At 41.0% G+C, this 24,786-nt stretch overlaps 5 protein-coding genes across 7 annotated transcripts; 2 read left to right on the plus strand and 3 right to left on the minus strand.

The window, feature by feature from the left end:
- Positions 1–1,336: 1,336 nt before the first annotated feature.
- On the minus strand, positions 1,337–2,585 carry LOC116621579. The gene is made up of 2 exons (XM_048727882.1): positions 2,424–2,585; positions 1,337–2,313 (listed from the first exon to the last, which is right to left on the minus strand). Exons 1-2 carry the CDS (start codon positions 2,517–2,519, stop codon positions 1,645–1,647), a joined length of 765 nt encoding a protein of 254 aa, XP_048583839.1. The 5' UTR covers positions 2,520–2,585; the 3' UTR covers positions 1,337–1,644.
- Positions 2,586–5,121: 2,536 nt separating this feature from the next.
- On the minus strand, positions 5,122–11,149 carry LOC5517409 (G-protein coupled receptor 83). 2 transcript variants are annotated; one of them, XM_032387452.2, is made up of 4 exons: positions 10,767–11,149; positions 9,903–10,164; positions 8,410–8,602; positions 5,122–6,702 (listed from the first exon to the last, which is right to left on the minus strand). In XM_032387452.2, the coding sequence occupies exons 2-4, from the start codon at positions 10,144–10,146 to the stop codon at positions 6,027–6,029; spliced, it is 1,113 nt and encodes a 370-aa protein (XP_032243343.2). In that variant the 5' UTR covers positions 10,147–10,164; positions 10,767–11,149; the 3' UTR covers positions 5,122–6,026. The 2 variants fall into 2 exon arrangements, with proteins under 2 accessions (XP_032243343.2, XP_001637411.2); XM_001637361.3 differs by having other exon boundaries at positions 9,903–11,149.
- A 4,325-nt stretch (positions 11,150–15,474) lies between these two features.
- On the plus strand, positions 15,475–17,066 carry LOC5517482 (QRFP-like peptide receptor). Its single transcript, XM_032361914.2, has 2 exons — positions 15,475–15,589; positions 16,192–17,066. Exons 1-2 carry the CDS (start codon positions 15,475–15,477, stop codon positions 17,064–17,066), a joined length of 990 nt encoding a protein of 329 aa, XP_032217805.2.
- A 512-nt stretch (positions 17,067–17,578) lies between these two features.
- On the minus strand, positions 17,579–23,724 carry LOC5517481 (ankyrin repeat and BTB/POZ domain-containing protein 1). Of its 2 annotated transcripts, XM_032361818.2 has the most exons (13): positions 23,518–23,724; positions 23,065–23,127; positions 22,653–22,708; positions 22,067–22,211; positions 21,833–21,992; positions 21,718–21,763; positions 20,367–20,483; positions 20,161–20,288; positions 20,021–20,042; positions 19,821–19,936; positions 19,163–19,324; positions 18,633–18,833; positions 17,579–17,968 (listed from the first exon to the last, which is right to left on the minus strand). In XM_032361818.2, exons 1-13 carry the CDS (start codon positions 23,571–23,573, stop codon positions 17,741–17,743), a joined length of 1,500 nt encoding a protein of 499 aa, XP_032217709.2. In that variant the 5' UTR covers positions 23,574–23,724; the 3' UTR covers positions 17,579–17,740. The 2 variants fall into 2 exon arrangements, with proteins under 2 accessions (XP_032217709.2, XP_032217710.2); XM_032361819.2 differs by lacking the exon at positions 23,518–23,724 and having other exon boundaries at positions 22,067–22,239.
- Positions 23,719–24,270, plus strand: LOC5517408. The gene has a single exon (XM_032361823.2). It carries the CDS (start codon positions 23,786–23,788, stop codon positions 24,254–24,256), a length of 471 nt encoding a protein of 156 aa, XP_032217714.2. The 5' UTR covers positions 23,719–23,785; the 3' UTR covers positions 24,257–24,270.
- Positions 24,271–24,786: the final 516 nt, after the last annotated feature.

The raw sequence follows: 24,786 nt of genomic DNA on the forward strand, positions 1-24,786 counted from the left end.
GGGAGGGGTCAGATGACGTTATCACTTGTGTCATTTATGTCTAAAACACTTATGTTGAAAGTTCCAAGAGATTTGACAAAAACAGAAGATTTTATAAAACAAGCAAATTTCTCAGCAACGGACTCAAAAGATAATACCATAGGTCCTTAAGGTAATTCCCTTGAAATAGTTCTACAACCCAGAATTTTTTAAAACTTGGCATAAACAATATTGAAGTTAAGGGCTTTCAAAAAATGTAATAAAAAAATGGGGGCATCGAACTCGTTTTCACAACAGAGGGGCGTAGAGTTGACGCGTTTTTACTGATCGCGCGAGGGAAAATCCCAACCCTTTAGTATCCAAAAAGAGTGCCTATAGTCTTTAAAAAATTAAGTTCTGTTTGTCGAGGCTGCCAAAATCCGATCCCTAAACAATAACCCGTAGTAGCTAATGTTCAAAACAAATTACATTTTAAGAGATCGCACTTGAAGACATTATTTTCGCCACTATTTATACGGTAAAAAGCGCCATTTTGAAGTATTTTTACGGCTTTTAAGAGAAAATAAAAACACTTCTACAACCCAACTTTTTTCTTCTTTCAGTATATCATTTTTCCATATAAAAGTAACTATTTCAGCAAATAAAAAAAATTTTCAAAAAATTTTTTCCGTATAAAATTAACTATTTCAGCAAATAAAAAATGGGGGTAACCGACTTCGTTTTTCTGTCAAAGCGATTTTAAGTAAAAAACGCGTGCCTTTTGCTTTGTTTTCTTGTACAACTTGGCGCGCACGCGCACTTAATACCGGAAAATTCGAACAAACAGCGCGCGCCACTATGCGCAGAAGGGGTGCGCAGTGCAATTCAAGGGAATTACCTTAAAATGACACATGAAACACAACCAAAAAGCATTGGTATCAAGCATGGGTCGCCGTAATTCGTTCTCTTACATCATACACTCTTGCATTTTTTTAAGAAGCGAGCGGATATTTCATGCCTTCACTAGATACATACAGGACCTGAAATAAATTGCAATTTATCTGGAAGTGAAAATGTCGTTCCGTAGAAGTAAGGAGGTGCGACGAATAGAAGCGAAAAAAGTATAAAAGAAGTTATTCAAAATTATTGTTCTATTCCAGTGAAATTTTACACACAACTGCGTAATCTTCAAATATCATTTTCCTAATCTAATGAGATCAATGTCTTTGTTGTCAGGTTGCTTGGGTTTTGGCCAAATTATTGTTGCTGTGTCAACGGTACCAACAGCACTCACACTAAGTAAGTGGTACGTAAGGTTTTGTGATAATCATAACCGTTAAGGATGCAAAATGGGCGCGATAATCAAGGTACTTCAAAATTCAGCTTTGGAGGTATTTATTATGCCATTTCTAAACATTATTTATCATTTATGATAGAACAGAGGATCTAGACGATCATGAAGTGATGAATTAGAAAGTCTTAAAAAGTCAACAAGATTGTCAAAACAAAAGCCTTCCATTGTATTAAAAGCCAGATAAATTAGAATTATAAATCATTGATACAAGCATTTAGTGAGAAAATTCAGATTTATAGTAAAGAAGTTAAAAGTCTTGATAACCATAGTATAATAGTATAAAGTCCAAATAGTGAAATCCAAAGTCTGCTATCTGCGTAAGAGCGGCCGCTTCACCCTTTGAATTGGTTCCTCATCGGGTGATCCTCAGGAACCTTTTCCCTAAACGCCACGACAATCGGCCACAGGGGGCCCAGCTCCACCTCAGCCTGCCTGATCTCTTCCATACTTCTTCCCTGAAAGAACACGAAGCACGCCATAGCTTCCATTGTCTTGGCGAACTCTTCCTCCTCGTCAATTGGCTCGTCCTCCTCGAGTTGCTTCTCCATGTTGATGGCGTTGACGGTCACTTCTGGTTCACGCTTTGCAATAGATTTGTCCTCAGCTTTCGTCAACTCAGGCCGGCTACAAGCCATGTCAGCATTCTTGTGCTCGACAGTTTCGGCATTGTTGTTGCCATTTGTATGTTCCTCGTTATCGCCTTCAGAGTCGGGCTTGATGGAGACACATAGAGTTTCATTCTCCGAAAATGACTGGACTTCCTCTCCAAAGGCAGCGACCTCAGTGCTTTTCAGCTTAACAGCGGCAGCATCGCACTTCTTGTTGCAAAGTCCTTCCCAAGCATCAGTGACTTCACCACTGATTTGGTCGTCGTCCTTTGCGATAAGAAGTGACGCCTCCGTCTCTACCAACGCGCTGGCGACTTGCTGCTTCTTAACAGATGACATCTGGTTAGACTCCGCTACCGCGAGCTTCTCCCCATCGGAGCTTGAAACATTTTCCTGTGAAAAGAGGAAGAAATGAATATGACTGACCATAGTTCATGAGGTGCGAGCACGCATCAATACGCGCGACCGTGCGCGTGCCCTCTTTTTCTCGTCCCTTGTCTCACCTCATCTCCGCACCAGTACTTGTACCCATAATACCCGAGGGCCACCCCGCCGAGTGCTAGCACGCCAATCGTAGCGCAGCGCCAGTAATTTGGCATTTTTCAAGAGATATATTCGTAGATACCTGAACTGCAAAAGAGTTTCTTGAAATAGTACTTAGGTTAATGAATTCTTAATTAGTTACTATGACGTAAAACAAAATTGAGCGCGCGCTGCATGCTGGTAGCGAAGCATTTGGGCTGTTTATGCGTTAGGATATCAATCGTTGGAGGCATATACATATATGGCTATATGGATAAAATCGAGCATAGCTTTTAGATCAGAAATAAATTCCTGAAAGAGAAATTCTTCGAAAGATATCCCCTCCCCCTCAAGTCTAAATAATCTATCATTTGGAAGATTCCAATAGTAGTGCGTGTGTTAACTAAGTTCGATTGTCCAATTTAATAGTGTACTTTTTTTTCTTAGGATGATCACCAGCCAGCTCTTTTGTTGATCACGTGTATTGGTGGTATCCTACTGTCCATGGTCACGCTATGCATCGTGTTACTCAACTTTCATCACCGCCATCACCGACACCAGTAGCGATGATTTTGATTATGCTACTTTGACGCATGGTGCACATGTTAGCTTCAAATTCATTTTATCCTTTATTATACTTGCAGGTTTTTTAAGTCTTCAAAAATACATATCGATATCACTCATTCTAGCGCAGCTATTCTTCCTGCTTGAAGTGTCAAACAAACCAAAATCGAAATGCAAAATGTTAACATAATAAACATGGGTCATGGGGATTCGTTTTCTTACATCATACAGCATTTTTTACCATAGGTTGCGAGTCATTTCCCCTTGATGATATAAAAAAATGAATAGGATGTTTTTTCGCAATAAATAGTCCAAGTGCTTCTATTAGCATCTCTTTTATTGGTTTCACCCAGGATTGAAGCCCCCCAAATTGCGTTTAAAAGCATACTAAAAACCAATATGCGTCAAGTGTATTGACAGTGAATGTTGAGTTCCTATTGGCTCAAACAGCAGCTGTTTCCACGAAGCCGGCTCTCTCGCTCTCCATGTGAACCAGTCAAGCTAACTTACTCTCGAGAACATTTAAGACTCGGGGCTGGAGGATGAAGATATTTCTTGTTGTATTGTGTTCGCTGGCTTTTGTACGGGGAAATGAAAACAGTGCCCCCGAAGGTAAGAAAAATGAAAAATCAAATAGTTACGTTAAAATATTAGAGGACAAAATATAAATATAGCATTGGGCTTTTTAACTGAAGAAATGATTGAATTAAAGGGGATGATTTTTTCCGCTAAATATTATTACTTTTCCAGGCTCAAATGAATATATAGAGAATTGTGTCCAATCGGTCAAATTCTTCTTTTTTTAACAATGTTCGATTGTTTTTTTTTCTTTTACCGATTCTCTAAACATTTCAGTCTTAATTTCCTACCCTGGTAGCAGAGCTTTTTCCTGTTTGTTTCTATGAGTTCACTTAGCCGTTTCGCGTCTCTGTTCTTTCGCGTTCTCGTTCAGGAAAAAGCTAGCAGGGTATGATTTGCTTATATATACGGTTTAAATCATGGAAAGGGACCTGGAAATGTTTCTGAGAACTAGAACCACTGTGTGAGTTGTGTAGGCGCAAGAAATATTCATTTTGAGCTAAACTGTGGGTTGTGATGATGCAGTGCACAGTGTTGACCAAGATCAGACTGGTGACGAGGAGATAGAAACCAAAGACGACAGCGATTTTCTTAATGAAATTGAAGTTAACCAACGTAAGTCAAGTTTCACGTCTATTTTCAACCCGTAGCCAGGAGTGGTTCGGGGGGTTCGAAAGAACCCCCCCCCCCCCCCCCCCCCCCCCACACACACACACACACACACTCTACTGGAAGGTCCGCTCTAATGAAGGAACTGAGTACAAATGCGAGCTAGGGCTAGCTACCTAAGGGAAAATGGACCGCTAAAAAGGTAAACGTCAACCCCCCGCTAAAAATCCTGGCTACGGGCCTGTCAAATAAACGTAAGCGGCGACAGCTTCCTCTGTAGTGTTTTCCATGGTATAGTATCTTGATTGGGCTTCTTTTCTACTGTCTTCTTAGTAGCTCAGAAACTTGCTAATTCTTCATCGACACGATTAATATCTAATCTTTTTTCAGTAGAAAAAAAAAGTAAATCTTCTTCTGTAAACAAATGTCCATTAACATTTAGTTTGTTATTTTAAATGGAGCATTTCATTCCATTTTCCGTTCTAGCTTATCTTCAACTTTCCATTAATTCTCTTCATTATGAAGAGCTAAATGTAAGTATGATTTACAATCTTTTGATTAACCCTTCTCGTGTCTCTTGAAAATAAGGAAATCGCTAACATGGGCCACCTGGTCCACTCTCCCCACCCATAAGGTCTAGGGTAATTTACTAACTATGGAGTATCTGTTGTAAAATTCCTTTTTTTTTTTTGTAAATGCAGTGCTTTTTTTGGTTTGAACTCATAACATCTTTCTGGGTTTGAACTCATATCAATCTCTACGCTAGGCAATCAGCCGTGTACATAGTCTATCTCTTATTTTTCAAGGCGGCGTTTGCCTCATGGGTAAAGTGCATGATCATAAATCATACGAAACTGTACTTTAGTCTTTTGGTGTTTATGTCCTTCTAAACACTTGCTGTGTATTTCAGAAACCGATATTTTTTCATTTATAATGCCAACTAGTTTTTATTTAAGTTACGATACATGAATTATTAGACTGAAACATTGCTTTTAAAAAAGTTGTTAAAGTCCCGACTAGACAGAATAGGCAGTATTGGTCACATGACTTCTGCTCTAAGACGTCTATCTCTTGCTCTGCTAACACACATTATCTAATGCGTAGCTTTGTATTAATGTTTTTCAGGTGGAGGAATGGACCTCTTCGAAGGCGACATCATGATGGCACCTGAGGAGCTTGAACAACTCAAGAAAGACTTCGAGAAGAACCACCCCGATGCTAACAACTAGTGTTGCTATGGTGACGCAATGCCGTCACGATTGCCTTTCAACACAAGCAAAGTCGCCGCCATTTTATGATAAAAAAGCGTCTATATTAAATCTGCTCAATGGTACTAGAATAGTTGCTTCACCCAACAGGCGCGTACACAGGGGGGGGGGGGGGGGTGCGTAGGGCGTAGGGTATGCGCGCACCCCCCCCCACCCCTTGGCGGATAAAAAGTGGTTCATTTCTTATTCGATATTATACTTCAAATCGCTTTTTCTGTATGATACGTATGACTGCGCGTGAAAAGAGGCCGAGGTAAATCAAGCCGACCGTGACGCGTAGATTCTTTTGTCTATTTTTCGCCGATTCAAGCATGAATTTCTTTAACCCTTAGCGTGGCAACCTTAACAAAACAAAAAATAGAGGAAAATGGGAATTTTTCAGCATAAGATTCTGCTTATGTTGCCTATGTAAACTGGCTCTCAAACATATGCTATGCCGTACAAACCTGCAAAAAAGTGTAATTCTGCTTTAAATCGAGCATTCCCGACCTCATTCCTCTCCCCCCCTCACTCCATCCCGTCCCCCTTTATGTCACTTTCCTTCTGACTTCCTTCCTGTCCGACTCACACGCTTGTCTCCGACTCTTCACAATTCCTAAATCCTAACTCCTGCAGTCCCGGTCCAGTTCCCCAAGCTCGCAACTGCGACGGCCTTAGTGGCATTTGAAGTGTCGCAGTCGGTTGCCATGACGACCCGCCTGTCTGAAACCCAGGCATGCATAACAGGAGCGCCATGAACTCTCGTCGGTAGGTCCGGTTGCTAAGGCAGTATAGCCACGGGTTTATGCAAGAGCTGAACATGGCAAGGAGGTTAAAGCCCCAGTAGAACCCGCTAGAAAGTTCTAGAACCTTCTCGTGCTTGAGGACAAAGAACGTCTCAGTGGGGAACCAGCAGAGTGTGAGAAAAAATGCCGCCAGCGCGCACATGCGCACAAGCCTCCTCTTCAGCACAACGCTGCTGTTTTCCATCGCCGCTTGACACGTGACCGTGCGTGACATGTTATGCCAAATATGGGCAAAGGAACACCACGTGACCAGACTAGGAAGGTAGAAGGTCACAATCACGTGTACAAGGATAAAGACTTGCTCGGCTCGCTTGCCGTAGAAGGGGGAAATCCTCACGCAAACCCCGTCACGCTCTGTCACGTTAAACAGTCCAATGCATTCCGTCACAGCACTCGTCACCCACGTCAGCGCGATGTATCCTAGCAACCGACGCTGACCGAATGCAATTTTGTATCTGAAAAGGGAACGCGTGACTGCGATAAGACTAGGTTGTGCACTTCGTCGTATTGTAAAACTTTGTCTTGGTGGTCACGGTAGCGCGCGTCGCGTTGTATAACTTTGTTTTGGTGGCCATGGTAGCGCGTGTCGCATTGTAAAACTATCTTGATGGCCACGGTAGCGCGCGTTGCAAGGTAAACTTTGTCTAGGTGGTCACGGTAGCGCGCGTCGTATTGAAAACTTTGTGCTGGTGGCCACGGTAGCGCGCGTCGTATTGTATAACTTTGTCTTGGTGGCCACGGTATCGCGCGTCGTATTGTATAACTGTGTTGGTGGCCACGGTAGCGCGCGTCGTATTGTATGACTTTGTCTTGGTGGCCACGGTAGCGCGCGTCGTATTGTATGACTTTGTCTTGGTGGCCACGGTAGCGCGCGTCGTATTGTATGACTTTGTCTTGGTGGCCACGGTAGCGCGCGTCGTATTGTATAACTTTGTCTTGGTGGCCACGGTAGCGCGCGTCGTATTGTATTACTTTGTCTTGGTGGCCACGGTAGCGCGCGTCGTATTGTATAACTTTGTCTTGGTGGCCACGGTAGCGCGCGTCGTATTGTATAACTTTGTCTTGGTGGCCACGGTAGCGCGCGTCGTATTGTATAACTTTGTCTTGGTGGCCACGGTAGCGCGCGTCGTATTGTATAACTTTGTGTTGGTGGCCACGGTAGCGCGCGTCGAATTGTATAACTTTGTCTTGGTGGTCATGGTAGCGCGCGTCGCGTTGTATAACTTTGTATTGGTGGCCACGGTAGCGCGCGTCGTATTGTATAACTTTGTGTTGGTGGCCACGGTAGCGCGCGTCGTATTGTATAACTTTGTCTTGGTGGTCATGGTAGCGCGCGTCGCGTTGTATAACTTTGTCTTGGTGGCCACGGTAGCGCGCGTCGTATTGTATTACTTTGTCTTGGTGGCCACGGTAGCGCGCGTCGTATTGTATAACTTTGTCTTGGTGGCCACGGTAGCGCGCGTCGTATTGTATAACTTTGTCTTGGTGGCCACGGTAGCGCGCGTCGTATTGTATAACTTTGTCTTGGTGGCCACGGTAGCGCGCGTCGTATTGTATAACTTTGTGTTGGTGGCCACGGTAGCGCGCGTCGTATTGTATAACTTTGTCTTGGTGGTCATGGTAGCGCGCGTCGCGTTGTATAACTTTGTCTTGGTGGCCACGGTAGCGCGCGTCGTATTGTATAACTTTGTGTTGGTGGCCACGGTAGCGCGCGTCGTATTGTATAACTTTGTCTTGGTGGTCATGGTAGCGCGCGTCGCGTTGTATAACTTTGTTTTGGTGGCCACGGTAGCGCGTGTCGCATTGTAAAACTCTATCTTGATGACCACGGTAGCGCGCGTTGCAAAGTAAACTATGTCTAGGTGGCCACGGTAGCGCGCGTCGTATTGTATAACTTTGTCTTGGTGGTCACGGTAGCGCGCGTTGCATGGTAAACTTTGTCTTGGTGTTCATGGTAGCGCGCGTCGTATTGTATAACTTTGTCTTGGTGGCCACGGTAGCGCGCGTCGTATTGTATAACTTTGTGTTGGTGGTCACGGTAGCGCGCGTTGCATGGTAAACTTTGTCTTGGTGGTCATGGTAGCGTGCGTTGCATGGTAAATTTAGTCTTTGTGGCCACGGTAGTGCGTGTCGCACTCTAATGGTTTATTAGCCAGTTGTACCTAATTGGTCGCAGTATGGAGTACCAGCGATCGATTGCGAGGCACATGATGCTGGCGTTTGAAGCTTTGCCGAAGAGAAACAAGAAGTAGGTGGACCAGAAGAACCTACAAAACATATCCCCTTTTACCCCCTCAAGGGGGTAGAATATCTCTTGGGATACCACGTACCGTGGAGTGATGAGAAGAAACAGGCCTGTCAGGAAACATAAGAGGATTATACGTCAATTGCAAGATAACACAGTGAAACTCCTGCGTCAAATACAGAAACGCTGAGGAGAAGATTAAAGAGCGACGATACTAAATGCTTTTTCGTAAAGATAGGGGTTTCAATCTACTCCTGGAAGAGAAGTCGGTCTCCTTTCCGTTTCCTTTCTTTTGGTTTGAAAAAGAGAAACTTCTCAGATGTTTCTTAAAATTTTTTTTATTTTTGATTTGACGGGCAGTCGGACTGCCCGTCAAATGCAGCAGTATATGGTGTGTTTGTTTTATCGTGACAGGGCACTTTGCGGTATGTCAATCGCTAGAATATACCCAGGACACGAAGCATGACAGATTAACACTAAACGATAAAAGCGAATCGTTGCACGTCTTCCTCCATACGTCTTCCTCCATACAAGGGAATACAACGAGCCCCCCTTCCCAAACATGTTAAAATGGCATATTTCGTCGTTTGAATATGATCTGATGCAGGAAAAATACATTTTAAAAGTGGCTGGGAACAAATTATATGCTTTTTTTCCTAGGAGGGACCATTCCTTTTTTTCCCAGTCAGCAGCAGTGGTTGGGTATTTTTTTAATAATTGCCCATATAACCGGTCGGGACGATTTTTTCCCCAAGCATCTGCTCCAGGGCACCCAAAAATATTCCCACAACTAGCAGACTAGTTCGGCACCACAAATTTGCCAGCAGAACCATTCGGAACGATTTTTTTCGCAGCAACCGAGGGGTCTAACATCTTCCCAGCCAGTAAAAAAACGGGCTGCGGAACAAATATTTTGCGGAGCAGATCAGTTTTGTGCCCTTGCACATAATCTCTTAGCTCTCAAGAAAATTTAAAAACAATAACAGCGTTATTGTCTGGTGTCGAAACTAACATCTAGATTAGGCTCTAGGCATTTCCTTGCTCATGGCACTATATTCTTTTTCTCCTTAAACGTTAACAACAGCAATAAAAATATGAGAAGAATACATATCGAATTGGAAAATGGTACATGTTAAAGGGAAATGCAAAATAAGGAAAATAAAAAGAAAATGCAAGTAGAACGGTTGATTGATCATTAATCTTATATTTGTTATCGTATATTTTTGCGTACAGTAAGCTACAATGGTGTAAATCCTTATCAGCTTCATCAATCGGGAAAATATGAGTTGTGATAAATCACGAGTGAATACGTACCTAGTATCTGAGATAGTATGCGCATGCGCAGATTTTCTTTGAGAGCCTGTCATGCGCACAAGTACCTAGTGATATTTTGCGCATGCGCACAAGTACCTGTAAGGGAGTCTGCGCACGCCAAGTTGAGAATCAGCACATTGTACGTTTTTCTCAGCATGGATCGACGTCGCACCATGACAACACACAAAAGAAGGTTGCCAAACAACGAGAGACATGCGACAGCTCCAAACAAAGCACGAAACGGTGACGGTGCATCCGGGTCGGCAGCATGCACTCGAGAAGTGTTCGTGGCGAATCCGATTTGCTCTCGAGAAGTGTTCGCTGGTAGTTCGGTAGTCATGATCGTCGATTAGCTCACCTGTGATAGAGACGTCGCTTTGTCATCTGGACTTTTTTCGGCAGCTCTTCAAGGTATGACATCTGTCAATCACGCTCATAACAATATCATATGAACACTTCTTTTGAGGAGGAGGATGATGAAAAAATATTTTGTGCTTAGAAAATAAAAAAATATTAATATGCCATATTTTGGCTCCCGCGAATAAATTTTTGAAAATATATTCGTTATGTCGAATAAATAATATGTTATACAGCAATACTTTAAAGGGCCCTTGAAGGTAACTATTTTATTCATTAATCAGTATCAATTCTGTGATTTAGCGAGAAAACCCAAACCAAAATCAAAGTAACCAATTGGTGAAAAGCAGAACTGAAAACACGGGGTAATTTGTAAATAAAAGAAATAGTACTCGTGATGCAATCTATATAACGATCCAGTATTTTGATACAATGCGTTTAAGTTTTAATCAATTAAAAATAAACAATATCTTTTAAGATAAAGTTTCTTTGCAACGAAATCAAAATACATTTAAGTCAGTAAACAAAACCAAAGCCTTTTGTAGACGTTTACCTACTTTCTATATAACATTATTTGTGGTAAGGAGTCGGGTGTTTCCTTACCTTTTGACTTGCGTTTAACTATAGACGCACATTGTCTTAACGCCTTCCTTGGAGCTAGGCTAGGCGAAAACTGATGTCCCGGCAAAGCAACCGACAGTAAAAACCTGTTTTTGCGTAGCGGTAAGTTTACTCAGTCACCCCGCAGCTGGAGAACAAAGGCAGTACTTCCTAAAAGTGTATACCTCTAACTTTTCGCTTAGAATGCACTGTGTATTTAATTTAATGAAAAGTGAATAATAGATACCAATTTTGAGTGCGGTGTATTGAGAATGAGTCCGTGTTTTGACAGATTTGTCGAATGGTCAACTGAAAAATTGCCTTTTGGTCAATTCATGAGTATTTTTTGGCGGCGAGCAAATGTAATCCTGTCGGAAATATCAGTGACTGTTTAAATCATTGCACTGTTCCCATTTGTTGTGGATTTTTTTGTGAACATATGGAAAGGGAATCTTACAAACAAAGCTGTTTAATTGCAAACCGATTTCCCCCGACATCATCTTTTTTTAGCACAAAACATCGACCATCACAGCTGCATTTCAGCTGCAGCTCAAACGACAACGCTACATCGCAAACTCTGAGAACTAGAACTCAGATAACTAGAACTCGGATAACTCTAATTCAGTAACTCGGATAACTCTATTTCAGTAGCTCGGATAAATCTAATTCAGTAACCCGGATAACTCTAACTCAGTAACCCGGATGTCTCTAACTCAGTAGCTCGGATAAATCTAATTCAGTAACCCGGATAACTCTAACTCAGTAACCCGGATAACTCTAATTCAGTAACTCGGATAACTCTAATTCAGATAACTCAGGAAACTCAAACCCGGACACCTCTAACTCGGACAACTAACTCGGATGACTCGAAATCGGGTAACTCCAACTCTGATAACTCTTGCTCGGATAACTAGAACTCGGACAACTCTAACCCAGATATCTTGAACTTGTATAACTCGAATTCAGATCCTTCGATGACACACATTTTATAGAGGAGAGTGTAGGGTACACGCTCCCTGCCGCCTCCACAGCTACTCCCCATATTCGATTAGATCATATTACCAAGGGTCAGTACGCAGCTCTTACAAGCTGCAATTTGATTGGGCAAATTAACAATATCGACACAAAAAACGAGAAGGATAGAGACAAAAGAACTCCTTTGTAGAACAAAGATAATAGGAGACAAAGCAGCTGCGTACTTACTCATTACCAAGCCATTTTTAGCACTTATCTAGAAAACGGTACTCTTGGCCTCCACTAGTCTTCCCCAAACCCTAGCCTGGTACTGGTGTTTTTCGGGTTTCCTGTGGTGCATCGGGTTTCGTGGTGAGAATGTGACGTTTTCCGAAGCTGCAATGTCCCGGTAACAAGTTTGAATTCAAACCGCCTTCGCGCATTTCGGATGCCCCAAAGTTCACTTGCTATGGGGGCGAGATTGGTGCTAAAACATCATTGTTTGGGGGAGGGGAAGGAGAAACGTTTCTGAATGTGTAACCTCGGGGTATACCATAGTGTTTGTCAGTCAGGGTGTTAAAGACTGTCTGTCAACCGCCATTTTGTGATCCTATCAAAATACCAAGTGTGAAAAAGCATCCATTTCCATCGGCTTAATTGAAGAAGTTTTTATTGGTATAGGTTTAGCCTGCTTGCGGGTGATACTCGGTGTCATCATCGCGAAAAACCCTCTCCGTTCGATGATTAGGCCTTTTCAGATTGTGCTCGGCACTATTTTAGCGCAATTTGGGTTTGGGAGCACTATTTTGATCAGAGAGCACTTTTTGGGTAAACAAGTCAACTTCTAGCTTTTTTAGATTTTGTTGTCTAATATAGACATTTCTAGTTTCCTTAACTACAAATTATATTATCTCAACTAGGCTAAGACTGTAAGAATGGTGATTTCGACATTTTTTAATGGGTAGCCTGTGCTACGGTACTGACCACAAATATTGGGTAGCCTGTGGAGTTCAGCTCTAAAGCAGCTCTAAAGAACTACACTACAGAGGCATCTGTGATGGTGAGATACAATCGCAACCAGAGAAAGCTCTAAATGAGTTATTATTAGCTACTAACACTTTAATTTGCTAGCACTACATTGCTTGCAAATTGGAAACCACGTTTTCTTGTTTTATATCTATCGTAATTATTTCTCGTTAGGAGATTGTTATAATTAAATCAGGTTTGACATTATTGCCATTGGTTATGTTTGTAAATGAACATTGTTTTTAGTAGTATCCAAATAACAAAGGTTAACAAACACACACACACAAAAAAAGTCATCTATAATACAGTTAAAGGTTGTTATACACTAAAGTGTGATTTACCCGTTCGTGGACAACAATATAACTCTAATGCATTTAATAAAAGCAATATTCTTCCTTTTCTTCAAATTTTAATTAAAACACAACTTATCTCTAAACTGTTTTAAAAATATACGGTAATTTTCTTTTCGCACTATCTGAGCACTATTTTGATTTTGGAGCAGTTTTTAAGCACTTTTTGGGTGTTTTTGGGAGCACTTTTCTTGCTTTTTGGGAGCACTATCTGGAAACGCCTATCAATGATATCGGGCGCCTTCTTGAATCTTGAGCCGCGCGGTTCCTGGGGACGAGCGCAAAAAAAGAACGGACGCGGGGCATGCGTTATTTCGAAATTTCATCACATAATTAATATCTTCAAGTATTGATTGAATGAAACCAACAGCAAAGGCGTGGCTGACTAGGGATCTTTTAGAAGAGTTTCATTATTTGAAAATCTTTTTCATAATTTCATTAACATTTCGTGTGCGCTAAATTTGCACTAAATGTGTTTTTTAGGTTATTCCAAGATCATTGACGCGTTTTCCTTGCTTTTGCTTCCATCTGCTGTCAAGGTTACCGGAACCCAGACAGGACGGTAAATGGAAAGTAAACGAAAGATAAACGGGTGGGAGATTTGTCTCGAATTTGCAGATTACACGCAATAGTCAACCCGAAGCAATTTCAGTACGCGGTTTCAGTACGGGAAATATTGTTGGCTGAAGACAATTAGGCAAGTTATCTTTTAAATGATTCTGTTTTTGAAACGATTAATGACCAACGATAGCCAACGTATGTCAATTTTGTTAGCTTAAATGGAGCAGATGGAAGCAGAAATGGCACTTCTAATTACCAATTCCACATATACGCGTCCCATTTACTATCTATTGCAGACATTTTTCATAGACGTTTGATTGCTGTTTGTTTTCCTTAATTCCTTTAATTGGTTTCTCTTTGTTTTTTATGCTGTTATCTGTTTCATATCGCTTAAGCTTGGAATAAAGGCAAGCAAACCTTGTGAAATTAGGGATTTTAATTATTTCAAGAAATCAAAAATTAAAAAAATGATCTAAAATTGACTGAAATGGTGCCCCCTTTACGACAAACTAACTTTTACTATCAACAACTTGATCAAAAAGATTTCCCTTGAGAGGAAACGTAGTTTTATGTAAATAACAAGTAATGAATCGAACTTTTCAGAATAGCAGATGTTTCATAATCGATAATAGTGTATATTTGATTTCCTAACACAGTAAGTTAGTCATCAGGACAAGCTAGCAGCCATCGTCTTGTTTCAATGGATCAACTAGCTGTGTCCTTGGTATTCGGTGTTATTGCATCCTTAGCTATTCTTGGAAATCTGATACTTACAATAATGTTGGTTACTAAAAAAGCAGTGTTTCGACAAACCTACAATGTTCTTATCATGAATCTGGCAGTATGTGATGTTCTCACAGGTACGTATTTTCAGAAGGAAATTTCAAACACAAAGCACGTTGTGAAAAAGTGTTTTGTTTAGAGAAAATCGTGTATATTTTTTGTCTAATAACTGTTATACCTTGTAAGTAAAGACCAAGTGTGCAAACCAAAGGTAAAATATTTCTGTTGGCCGCTAGTTGCCGGAGAAGGTTGGTTGAACTCACTCAAGTAATCGACACCATAAGGCAATGATACGGGATATAGGAGTTGGAAATTCCTGTTCCTGTTTTTTCTTTCTATAGGAGTGTCAGCCCAATGACAGGCCCAATCACAGGCAGCTTTTCCATACAATTCTGTGCGCGCGATATCGGGTGTCCAATCTCGCTGTACACAGTGGCGGATCTAGGGGTGGTGACGGGGGTGACATGTCACCCCCGTTGTTGGGTGAAAAAAAAGCGTTTTTGAAAAAAAAAAACACCAATCGTTGCAAATTTGTTACAGCCGAATTTGATGTATCGCGATGATATTCACTGGACGAAAACCAAACAATATTCGCGACAGAAAGCCAGGCTACTGCACTAAGGCGAAACAGGGCATGCATTATGAATCAGAATGGTATAACTGGCGGAAGCCGAAAACCTCCAAAGGGATAGCACTTTTCAGCAACTTTTTATAACCCTAAAAGATAGCATATTGGATGTGGTCGAAGCAATTTTTAATCCTATGCTCTAAAATCACTGCGAGACCCGTGAGACCCCCTAAGAAATGGCAAAAGCGTAAGAATTTTATAGCAATTGGTTAAATTTAATGCCCTAAAAGAAAGGGCGATCACCCTATCGTCTACTTTTATGGGAAAGCCCTACCCCAGAATTTGCCAACTTCCTCTAAAAACACACGGACTCGTATATATTACCACTAGCTAAATGGAGCGGCAAATTAATGCTCGCACATAGTTTAGAGTTGAAGAAGCAAACTGAAGCTACGATTAAATTATCAATATGCTCAAGTGGAAAGCTTTAGCAAGAGCGATACAAGAATCCCTGGCTAAAAATGAGGTTGACTTGACCAACTGCCGCGGGCATAGCTCATCAATGAGCTCGGATAAGAAAGGAGGTTATGTGGGAATATCTAAGTTGGAAGCCGAATATCAAGGATGCTGCCTTTATCCACTGAATCGAGTCATTTGCCACGCCTGCAATATAGTACGCAATGTGTTGCCATGAGCTTTTCAAGGCAGAATTCCTTTAAAATTGTGTTTTGATTAATGCACTTGCACCGGAAAATAGAAAGCGCAAACTGGAAGATTTTTGCAAAATTTGCTGGGTTGCACGATAGAATACGCAAATGTGTCGATCGACAGGATGGAGGTCAGTAGCGTTTTATGGCAGCGCAACCATGGCGGATGGCGTTATCCTTTTTCTAAGAATTCCTCCGGTAATCCGGTAAAGTCCGTTGTAAGAGGAGCTTTTATGCTTTTGGTTATTTTTAATTTAAAACTTTAATCAATAACGCGATTTTCACAAACAGGGAAAATAAAAGTATTTCGAAATTTTGCAGAAGAATTTGTAGCATGAAATATATATTCCTAAAATCTTAAAAAAAAATTGCGACAGAAAAAAGGTCACCCCCCCCCCTTTCTAAATCCTAGGTCCGCCCCTGTGTACAACTGTGCAAACAGGCAACTGACAGCGTTTATTCCTTGTTTATTCGTATAGGAGTGTTCCTATTGGTCACGCCTGGTTACGCCATTCCTCCCCAGTCCTTCCCGAGGCTGACAGGGATTGGTGGTAAAGTGTTCTGCCGTCTTGTCTTTTCAACTTACTGTATCTTCGTGCTAGGAAAAGCGTCCAACGCTACAATAATGTGCATTGCAATAGAACGCTGGTATGCTGTTGTCATGCCAACCAAGTACAAGGCCAAGTTCGGAAGACGGCGAATCTATGGATATATTGGACTTATATGGCTATCTGCATCCATTACAGAAATATTCGAGTTGTTTATCACAAAGCTCGGTTCAGACGGCCGTTGCCGATGGGTGACGCCATTCTATGGCGTGACACTTGAGAATGCGTTTGTTGTGTTACACATCACCATCACGTTTTACATCCCCAGTGTAGTCACATGGGCTTCTTTTGGCCATATATGGATACGGTTGCGACAAGACCCAATGAGAGTGTACCGTGATGCCTTGCGAAACTTTCCTGGTAACAGTTACTATACCGTGCTATCACAAAGCATCCATCGCAACAGAACCATGCAACGTGTTGTGCGCATGTGCGCATTGGCGGCTCTGTTCTTGACAGTTTGTTGGCTTCCCATTGAAACGTTTTGGATTCTTAAAAAATACCAGATTGTTATTTTAACGCAAGATTATTACATGGGCTTCAGCATGCTAGCATTCTTTAGCGCATGCGTAAACCCGATGCTCTATTGCCTTGCAAATAGGACATACAGACGCGAGGTGTTCAGATTGTGCACGAGGCATTCACGTGTGGTCCCGTATGAATCACGTGATATGGGCGATCAGATTTCTCTTGAAAATCTACCAGGAATGAAGGATTGCACAAATGCGGTGGATTCTACTAATTGATATCTGCTCTGAGGTTCTTGCAAGCTTCTCAAAAGACAATTTTTATCATCACCGTCATCGCAAACATTAATTGTGTAGTTCCAGAAAATGTCCATCCCCATAAAGGGGATTTGAAATTCCGGGGTAGGGTGGGGTGGGGTGGGTGTCAAACGCCCAGGAATTTCCACAGGGGGGGGGGGGGGGGGGGTTAAGAAGGCCGGTTTCCTTAACAGTTACTGTATGAGGCAGGGGGGGGGGGGGTCATACCTCCAACCCCTTCCATTAGGGGGTATGGATATTTTCTGGAACTACACATTGTCGAATCAGTCGGTCGGGCGCCTATCCCAAACAAACAATCGATCAGTCAATATATTCTACAAAATCCTTTTATTTTGCGAGGGTAACTACCATCTTGAGGTAAATGAATTCCTGAATTCCTACAGCTAGTCGAGTGCTACGTGTTCACGAGTTAAAAATAAATATAAAAAATGTGGAAATAAAATTCACAGCCTCTTTAACTTAATTTTTTTTTCTACGATTCATTAATTCGTGCGCTGATTGAACTGAGACAGATTCTGCAGGAAACAGCGTTTGACTTCAATTCAGCCTTCTAGTTCACTATTCAAGACTCACCAGGTCTTCTTTAAAATTCTATTCAAATTCACTATCTGTACATTTCAGCATTCTTGTTCCATTCAGCAGTCTAGTCCGAGTTTTTCCAAGATGTTGTTAAGGATCAAGAGGTTAATTTCAGCATCACCTCCCTCCAAGCACAGGGAGCCACTGCCATCGTTTGGTAGGATGTTCTTGTACAGGTGGAACCTCAGGTCGTCCACGATTGGAATCGAGTCGGTCTCCTCTCTGTTGCGGATGGCCGCGGCATCCTCGAGGATCAATTCGTGAAAGTCTTGGCTATCGATGAACTGTGCAGTATTCAAGGAAACAAGTTAAGATGAATGTGTGATGTTGAGCAAGGATGATGTTAATGACGAAAACTGTTGATGATAACGACAAGATAATGGTGATGAATAAGGTGGTGTGGTATAAGAAAGATGACGGTGATATTGATAACTGATGTCGTTGAGCTGTATGTTTAGTAGGTAAACGTGTTGTTGAGCTGCCATGGAAACTAGTTAAGGTGGATATGTGCCGTTGACGATGATGATGATGTTGATGGATGATAGTGATGACAAAAACCGATGATGATAACGACAAGATTAAGGTAGAAGGGCGATGTTGATAATGATGATGATAATGATAGATGACGCTGATTATGACAGATTATGATGATGGACGATAGAACTGTTGAAGCTGTTAATGATGGTATTGTAAATGATGGTGCTAATGATATAACTGAGGACAGGGGCGGATCTAGCTTTTCGCTCAGTGACAAAGGGGGGAGGGGATAATTTTTTTAGTTATATGGCTTTCTGGCAGCTCAAAGGGAGGTTTAAGCCCCCCCCCCCCCCCCTAGATCCGCTACTGGAGAGGATGATGTTGACTGAAGATGATGGTGATACCGATGTTGATTATTAAGGACGGTTTTGAGACCCGGCGTGGGTATGAGTTACGACTAATGGAGATTACCTCTGCGATGTTTCCAGCAAGGAAGTCGCAACAATTCATTTCAAGTCGGTCTAGCGAGAAAAGCCGCGCGGTCCGGAGAACTGTCAAAACATTAGCACGGTCAAGTAGGCCGCTGATCTTGTGTTCGCATAGTCGCTTGAGTCCGTGTAGTAGGTAGATATCCGCGGCACAGAGAACGTTATAAAGGATTTCATCTGTGAGCTAGACAAAATTAATAACTGTATTAGCGAAATTCGCACACTTCGGTGGTTGTTTTCTTTGAAGAAACCGCTAAGAAAATTTGCTTTTTCCAGAAATTGACAGAAACAGACTTGAATAAATCTGTCCCACGAGTGTCTATTCAATTATCTATTTTATGGGCGCAATGATGTGTTTCGTGATTGCAAAGATGTATTTATTCCCATGATCGCCAGATTCTTCTCGAAACTCTTTGCAAAACATAAGTACCAGGGGGTATCTGAAAAACATTCAAAATTTTTTTTGGTAAGATATAAACAGGATAAAATAATAGGCTAGCTGAAACTGCACACCTCGGCATTGTCCCTGTATACAAAGGACACAACAGCAGCAAAGACCTCCGGCGTGACGTCATGAAGTGCCAACTCCGGTATTGAGTTTGGTTCTGTTGAGACTTCAGCGAAGTGATCAATCAAAAGAGCTCTAAAGTAATCACTGCGGCCGCATAAAAACATCTACAAGCAAAATAAAAACAGATAGAAAATCAGATGTGAGGACATTGCTGCCCCAATAATGCTGGCGTTGCTCGAACAACATGGGAGCCCCGTACAACAACACCTAGCGTTGCTAGGCACCGCATCGCTCGGCTTGCACAAGACAACAAAAATGTTTGTGAACTAGTTGCAAAATTTTTATTGCGCAAAAAAGCCGCGACAGAATAATGCTATCACTTGAAAGAAGGTAACATTGCCAGGTTTTATCATTTTTTTTACTCGTGATTTTTACTCGTGATTCCGGAATGAGAATTATTAGAATAGAAAAAGCGCACGTTCGTTTATCCCGCGTTCCCATTCCGGAATGGAATGAAGGCCATTCCATCCATTCTGCTACCTGTAGCAGAATGACTCGAATGTTCTCTGAACATTCTCTACCAGCCAATCCCATTCCAGAATGATAGGAAAAATACACGACCTCAAAGGGAACTTTGGAATTTTTAAAGTTATTTAATACCTTGTGGCAGAAGAATTTGTTTCCTTGTACGTTGATACAGATATCAGTATATGATGGAAGGTCACCAGGAATTCTGTCATCATTTGGTAGAGACAGGGAAAACGGGAAGAAAAACTCTAAAGAAAATAGAAATAATACTTCAACATATAATATCGTATAAATAGTTTATAATAGAGAATGATGCCAGAAATTTAGCCTACCTCCAAATTCTCGAGGAAATTGCTAAAATAAGAATAAGTAAATAAATATGAGTGATAAAAATTGATAATATCTGGGAATTGACTGGGAATTGCTACTGTTACTGATTATATTTGAAATGATAACTATTGACATTTCATACCTGCTGTCGATAGGGTTGAGGAATAGCAATCTCTGCCATTTGTCCATATTCTCCTTGCATTGTCCTTAGAGACGCATCTGGCTCAACACTGATAACTTTGACTTCATGAGTTCCAGGCTTGGAATCACCTTGATAAAAAAAATTAATCTCATCAAATGGAAACATGTGTTTTCCATTCAAGTCATTTCTTTTGAAAGTATACTTACTCATCATTTCAATATCTCGTAAACGCATCTCAAGGAGCTGTTTTAGCACATGTAATTTACACTGTTTTGCCAAGAGTAAAACATCCATGGTTTGTGAGACATCAACATCTAGACGATCTAAATAAAAAAGTAAGTAAGTGAGCAAACATGTACAAAAAATAAGAATATGCAAGGCTTGTAGTCAGGATTTACATTGGCATGGCAGTTTCGTAGCACGCCTTGAAATATTGAGGGGACACAATACAGAAACAGAAACAGGCACAGGTGCCCCCAGTGCCCCGCCCCCTGCTACAGCTCTGCATGGGAGGATGGCGGGATGGGGATAGGGGGAGGTGGTTTTCCCATTCCCCAGTTTCCATATGTTATGGTTCTTTTCACAAGTGATTAGGTTTATTTGGTTTTGATTTACATGTGATTGATACAATTAAATGGAAACCCTTAGATAGATAGAACTCCTCTAGGTGAGATCAGGGTGATCATGTGGTTCCCAAACATCACCCAAATTGCTTTATTATAAGTGTGATGCGCAATGCTGTGGCCATCAATACATAGTTTAAACAAAGTTGAGCCCACAAGTTTGCTAGAATCAAAGTTTTGATTGACATCAAATTTGTAATTGGGAGGATTCTGTTGTTTTCTAATGTGCACTCAATGTTAATCAGATAGTATATCCCTCGCATTCTCATTGGCTTAAAGCGGTTTTCTTCACAAAACTGACAAGATGTCCATGCCAGCATACATTGCAGGGGTAGCGATGGGCAAATCGAAGACTTGACAAGGCCTGAGACTTTAGTCAAATTTCGTAATCCGAGCACCAGACTCTTGTTGAATTTTGGAATCTGAGCCCGAGGTATGTCATAAGCATCAGTTGAAAAAAAAAAATAAAGTAGAGTAACAATACAATCTTGCTACTAGCATTGTAACAACATAATACAGATAGCGTTTAACAGAATCAGAGGCTCCGGGATCGTGTTTAAAAATCCAAGACTATGATTAAAAAAAACAGCTGCAAATACTAAAATTGTGAAAAAACAAGACTTGCTTAATGCTGAGATTCCAAGACTTTGCGAAATTTTTGCAAGACTTTTGAAATTTCAAGGTACCCATCGCTACCCCTATTGCACTGTCATTAAAATGATCACCCCAAACCCTTGTACAACTGTTTTAAGAAAACTAGCTCTTAGGCATCTCATCCAATTAGCTCAATAGGTAAAATTTCTTTTCAACAGACCTTTGGGTCAATTGTGGTGGGTGTGAGTGAAGGAGGTTGGGGAAGGGGGTCACATCCAGTGCCAGTGCCATATTACGACCACCTTTTCACACCAAAGAAAATATTTTATAATCAACATACCCATGTAAATAAAGTTTAGCAAAGCCTTGAATGCCCAGGGTTTTACCTGAAAAATAATTTCAAAAATTATAAATTTGTGACGTCAGAAAACAACAACCTAGTGCATCCTACTTACCAATGAATTATTCAAAGTGATAACATGTTTGTCCTTCCATTTTGTCTCAAACATGCTAGCAAAATAGCTGCTACGTGTAGTTAAAATAGCTCGATGGGCACAGAATCTCTGTCCATGTATCACAAAACATACATCTGCAAAATCACCACTTTCTAGAGTCCTACAATGCATACAAAACAGGAAATGAGTGTGTTATTGCTTAAAGATTGAAACCGCATCATATCATCAACCAACCTGCGAAGGAACTCATAATAAGGATTCCTTCTCATACATGTACTGGTGATGGCCTTGTAATTTTGCAAGATCTTGCGAATTCTGTCTGTGAGTGCTGCATAGAGGCATCGCTCTCCATCAAATGTATTTGGCTCACATCTGGCACCTGTTAAACGAAAACAAAGTGAACAAAACTACAAAATATACCATCTACAGTGAAGTTTTTCCACGTTACTTGTATCTAATGGTGATTATCAATCGATAGCTGTTTCTTTTACAACTACATATTAACTTAGATTTATCGATTTCAAAGGTTGAAACTAGAAATTTTCAAAGGGGGCCGGTTCAGTATTTATTGAAACTTCACGAAAGTTCTGTAAGGCCTTGTTTACTGCTAAGCATACAATCATTGTTTTGCTTAAAAATTTGGTGATTCTATTGAGCAAATGAAATTGAGCACCCCAGGATATTATGCAAATAAAACAAATGCTGACCCATTCAGTCACAGCTGCCGATCTTTCTCAATTCCGAGCCTTATTTTCATCATTTATTCACCCTAGCTTCGACATATGGCATATAGTTGTAATTTCATAAAGTATCATAATACCTATTGACAGAAGATATGCAACCAAAGCTTCATGACCGCATAGACATGCATAATACCTGGCAAAAACATTCAAAATATAAATAAAATTGATTTATTTTTATTGTTGCACAGACACAATCATTCTTACCATTGTCATTTCTTACATAACAGCAAAACGAAAAACAACAATATGAAAAGTTATTGAAAGAAGTGCTTCAAACTACCAAGGTCATCCATGTATGTAGGTGTGATGTTTACAACACTTGAAATAACTATTTACTTTATGGTTGAATTTTTAAATAATCACATCCCATGAAAAATGGCCACATAAATGCACCCTAGGAAGAATACGTGACCAGTTGAAACGTGCCATGTGCAATATTTTGTTTATTAAAAAAATTCAATTTGAGTGACTTGGATTTTTATGACTTACAGTGGTGTACTATCCCAGCAATCCCTCACATTAACATCGACATCTTCTTCCTCCACTAAGTTCCTGGTGTAGATAGATAAAAATACAATATTAACAGACTTGTGGTAGACATAAAAGACTGGTGGTAGGGGTAACGGTTTGCAAAACATATTATTTATAATCAATGTTGCGGAAAGCGATATATACTTATGATGATGCCACGGCGCAAAAGGATATATCCCTTAGCTGTGTTAAGCTTTATAACCTGAATCTTTTACAGCTAAGACAGATGGTAGGGCTAGATGAGCTACCAGCTATAGATTTGTGAAACATATATTTGGTATTTGCAGTAAAATAAAAAAAATGCCAGAGAACTTTAGGAGCTCAAACCTATCATATGACATGCGTAATCGTCGACTATCGACTACTTAAAGAGTTTGTATGAGCCTTGTTTTACTATAACTTTGCACTAACCTGGTATTTTCCACATCTCCAATTCGACAAAAATGGAATAAATCGAGTACATCCATGCTCGGCGGCTTCTTTTAAGCTTATATGTCTAGAACCCATAACAACATTTCACTATTTCATAAAGGCGCGCTGCGGGACTTACGGCGGGTTTGTTGACATCGCAAGGCGCATGCGTATTCCAATTTACCGCGGACCGAAGGTCGCTTACACAGTTGGCTCATAGTACCAAAATAAGGGCGCCATGTTTTCTACGATTTTTTAGCATGCAAAAATGCCAAAGCGAAATAAAAGGAAAGAGGAGGCTTTCAGAGACGATCATGAGGGCAGGCCCGCTGGGCTGACGTTGGGAAGCTTCCTTGATTTTCCTGTGTTGGGTAATTCTAGGAGTGAGACGACGCGCACCGATGAACCACTAAAAAGTATTCCCTCGGCTCTACCCGCTACAGGGGCAGCAGAAATTCCAGCTAAAGAGGTTCCCACGACTTGCGGAGAATTCTTTGTGTCAAAAACAAAGAAAGGAAAACTCCCTCTTGTAGTTGAAAACCGCGCGAAAGGGAAGAAAGTGACAGTGGTCAGTAATGTCTGTGGTGACCCGAGAACCCTCCTGACGGAACTAAAAAGAAGGACAGGATCCGGGGGGGTTGTTAGGGATAATGCAGTGGAGTTACAGGGCGATCACGTGAGATTCCTTGAGGATTACCTAACAGGACATCCATGTATCAGGCCTTACAAGAGCAAATAACTAGGAGCCTTGTATTCCCCCATGTTTTTATCAAAAGGTGAATCTAGCGGTGGGCCAAGGCCCCCCCTATTTTCAGATATTTGGCTTAAAAATTACAAGAAATACAAGGAAGTCCACGGAGGAACAATTAATGTGGCCCCCCTTTCTTAAAACCCTTGCTTCACCCCCCTCTTTTTTGGAACTCCAGGGTTGTGGTAATTTTGGTGTAAAAAGACCTAAACAACTACATTGTTGGACTTGTAGTAGAAAATACCAAATAATAAACAGATTTTATTGCTTGTTTAAAAGCAACGACAAAAAATGATACATTTGCAGGCAAGCAAACCTTTCTTTTTCCCAGTTATTAATAAACCATGTTCAATATGCCTACAACCTCAATTCAAGCCTTTCTTGAAAATTACAGTTAACTACAGTTAATGTATTAGAATGGCCAAACTTTAGTATTTTCATTATCAACTGTAATGTTACCAAAGAGAGTATAAGGAATTGTGTAGGCTAGTTGCCTCTTAAACATTTTTTTCTTCTGATGC

Source organism: Nematostella vectensis, chromosome 1 (genome assembly GCF_932526225.1).
Source record: "Nematostella vectensis chromosome 1, jaNemVect1.1, whole genome shotgun sequence".
Lineage (NCBI taxonomy): Eukaryota > Metazoa > Cnidaria > Anthozoa > Actiniaria > Edwardsiidae > Nematostella > Nematostella vectensis.

Excerpts from the sequence above, each read along its gene's own strand:
- LOC116621579 (XM_048727882.1), bottom strand. The coding sequence starts at position 2,519 with ATGCCAAATTACTGGCGCTGCGCTACGATTGGCGTGCTAGCACTCGGC. Across the intron at positions 2,314-2,423 it reads AGTACTGGTGCGGAGATGAG|GAAAATGTTTCAAGCTCCGA; the intron begins GTGAGACAAGGG and ends CTCTTTTCACAG.
- LOC5517409 (XM_032387452.2), bottom strand. The coding sequence starts at position 10,146 with ATGACTACCGAACTACCAGCGAACACTTCTCGAGAGCAAATCGGATTC. Across the intron at positions 8,603-9,902 it reads GTGCGCAGACTCCCTTACAG|GCCTGTTTCTTCTCATCACT; the intron begins GTACTTGTGCGC and ends GTTTCCTGACAG. Across the intron at positions 6,703-8,409 it reads TCCATACTGCGACCAATTAG|ATACAAAATTGCATTCGGTC; the intron begins GTACAACTGGCT and ends TTCCCTTTTCAG.
- LOC5517482 (XM_032361914.2), top strand. The coding sequence starts at position 15,475 with ATGCTCAAGTGGAAAGCTTTAGCAAGAGCGATACAAGAATCCCTGGCT. Across the intron at positions 15,590-16,191 it reads GAGCTCGGATAAGAAAGGAG|GAGTGTTCCTATTGGTCACG; the intron begins GTTATGTGGGAA and ends TTATTCGTATAG.
- LOC5517481 (XM_032361818.2), bottom strand. The coding sequence starts at position 23,573 with ATGGATGTACTCGATTTATTCCATTTTTGTCGAATTGGAGATGTGGAA. Across the intron at positions 23,128-23,517 it reads GGAGATGTGGAAAATACCAG|GAACTTAGTGGAGGAAGAAG; the intron begins GTTAGTGCAAAG and ends TATCTACACCAG. Across the intron at positions 20,043-20,160 it reads CTCAACCCTATCGACAGCAG|CAATTTCCTCGAGAATTTGG; the intron begins GTATGAAATGTC and ends TTCTTATTTTAG.
- LOC5517408 (XM_032361823.2), top strand. The coding sequence starts at position 23,786 with ATGCCAAAGCGAAATAAAAGGAAAGAGGAGGCTTTCAGAGACGATCAT.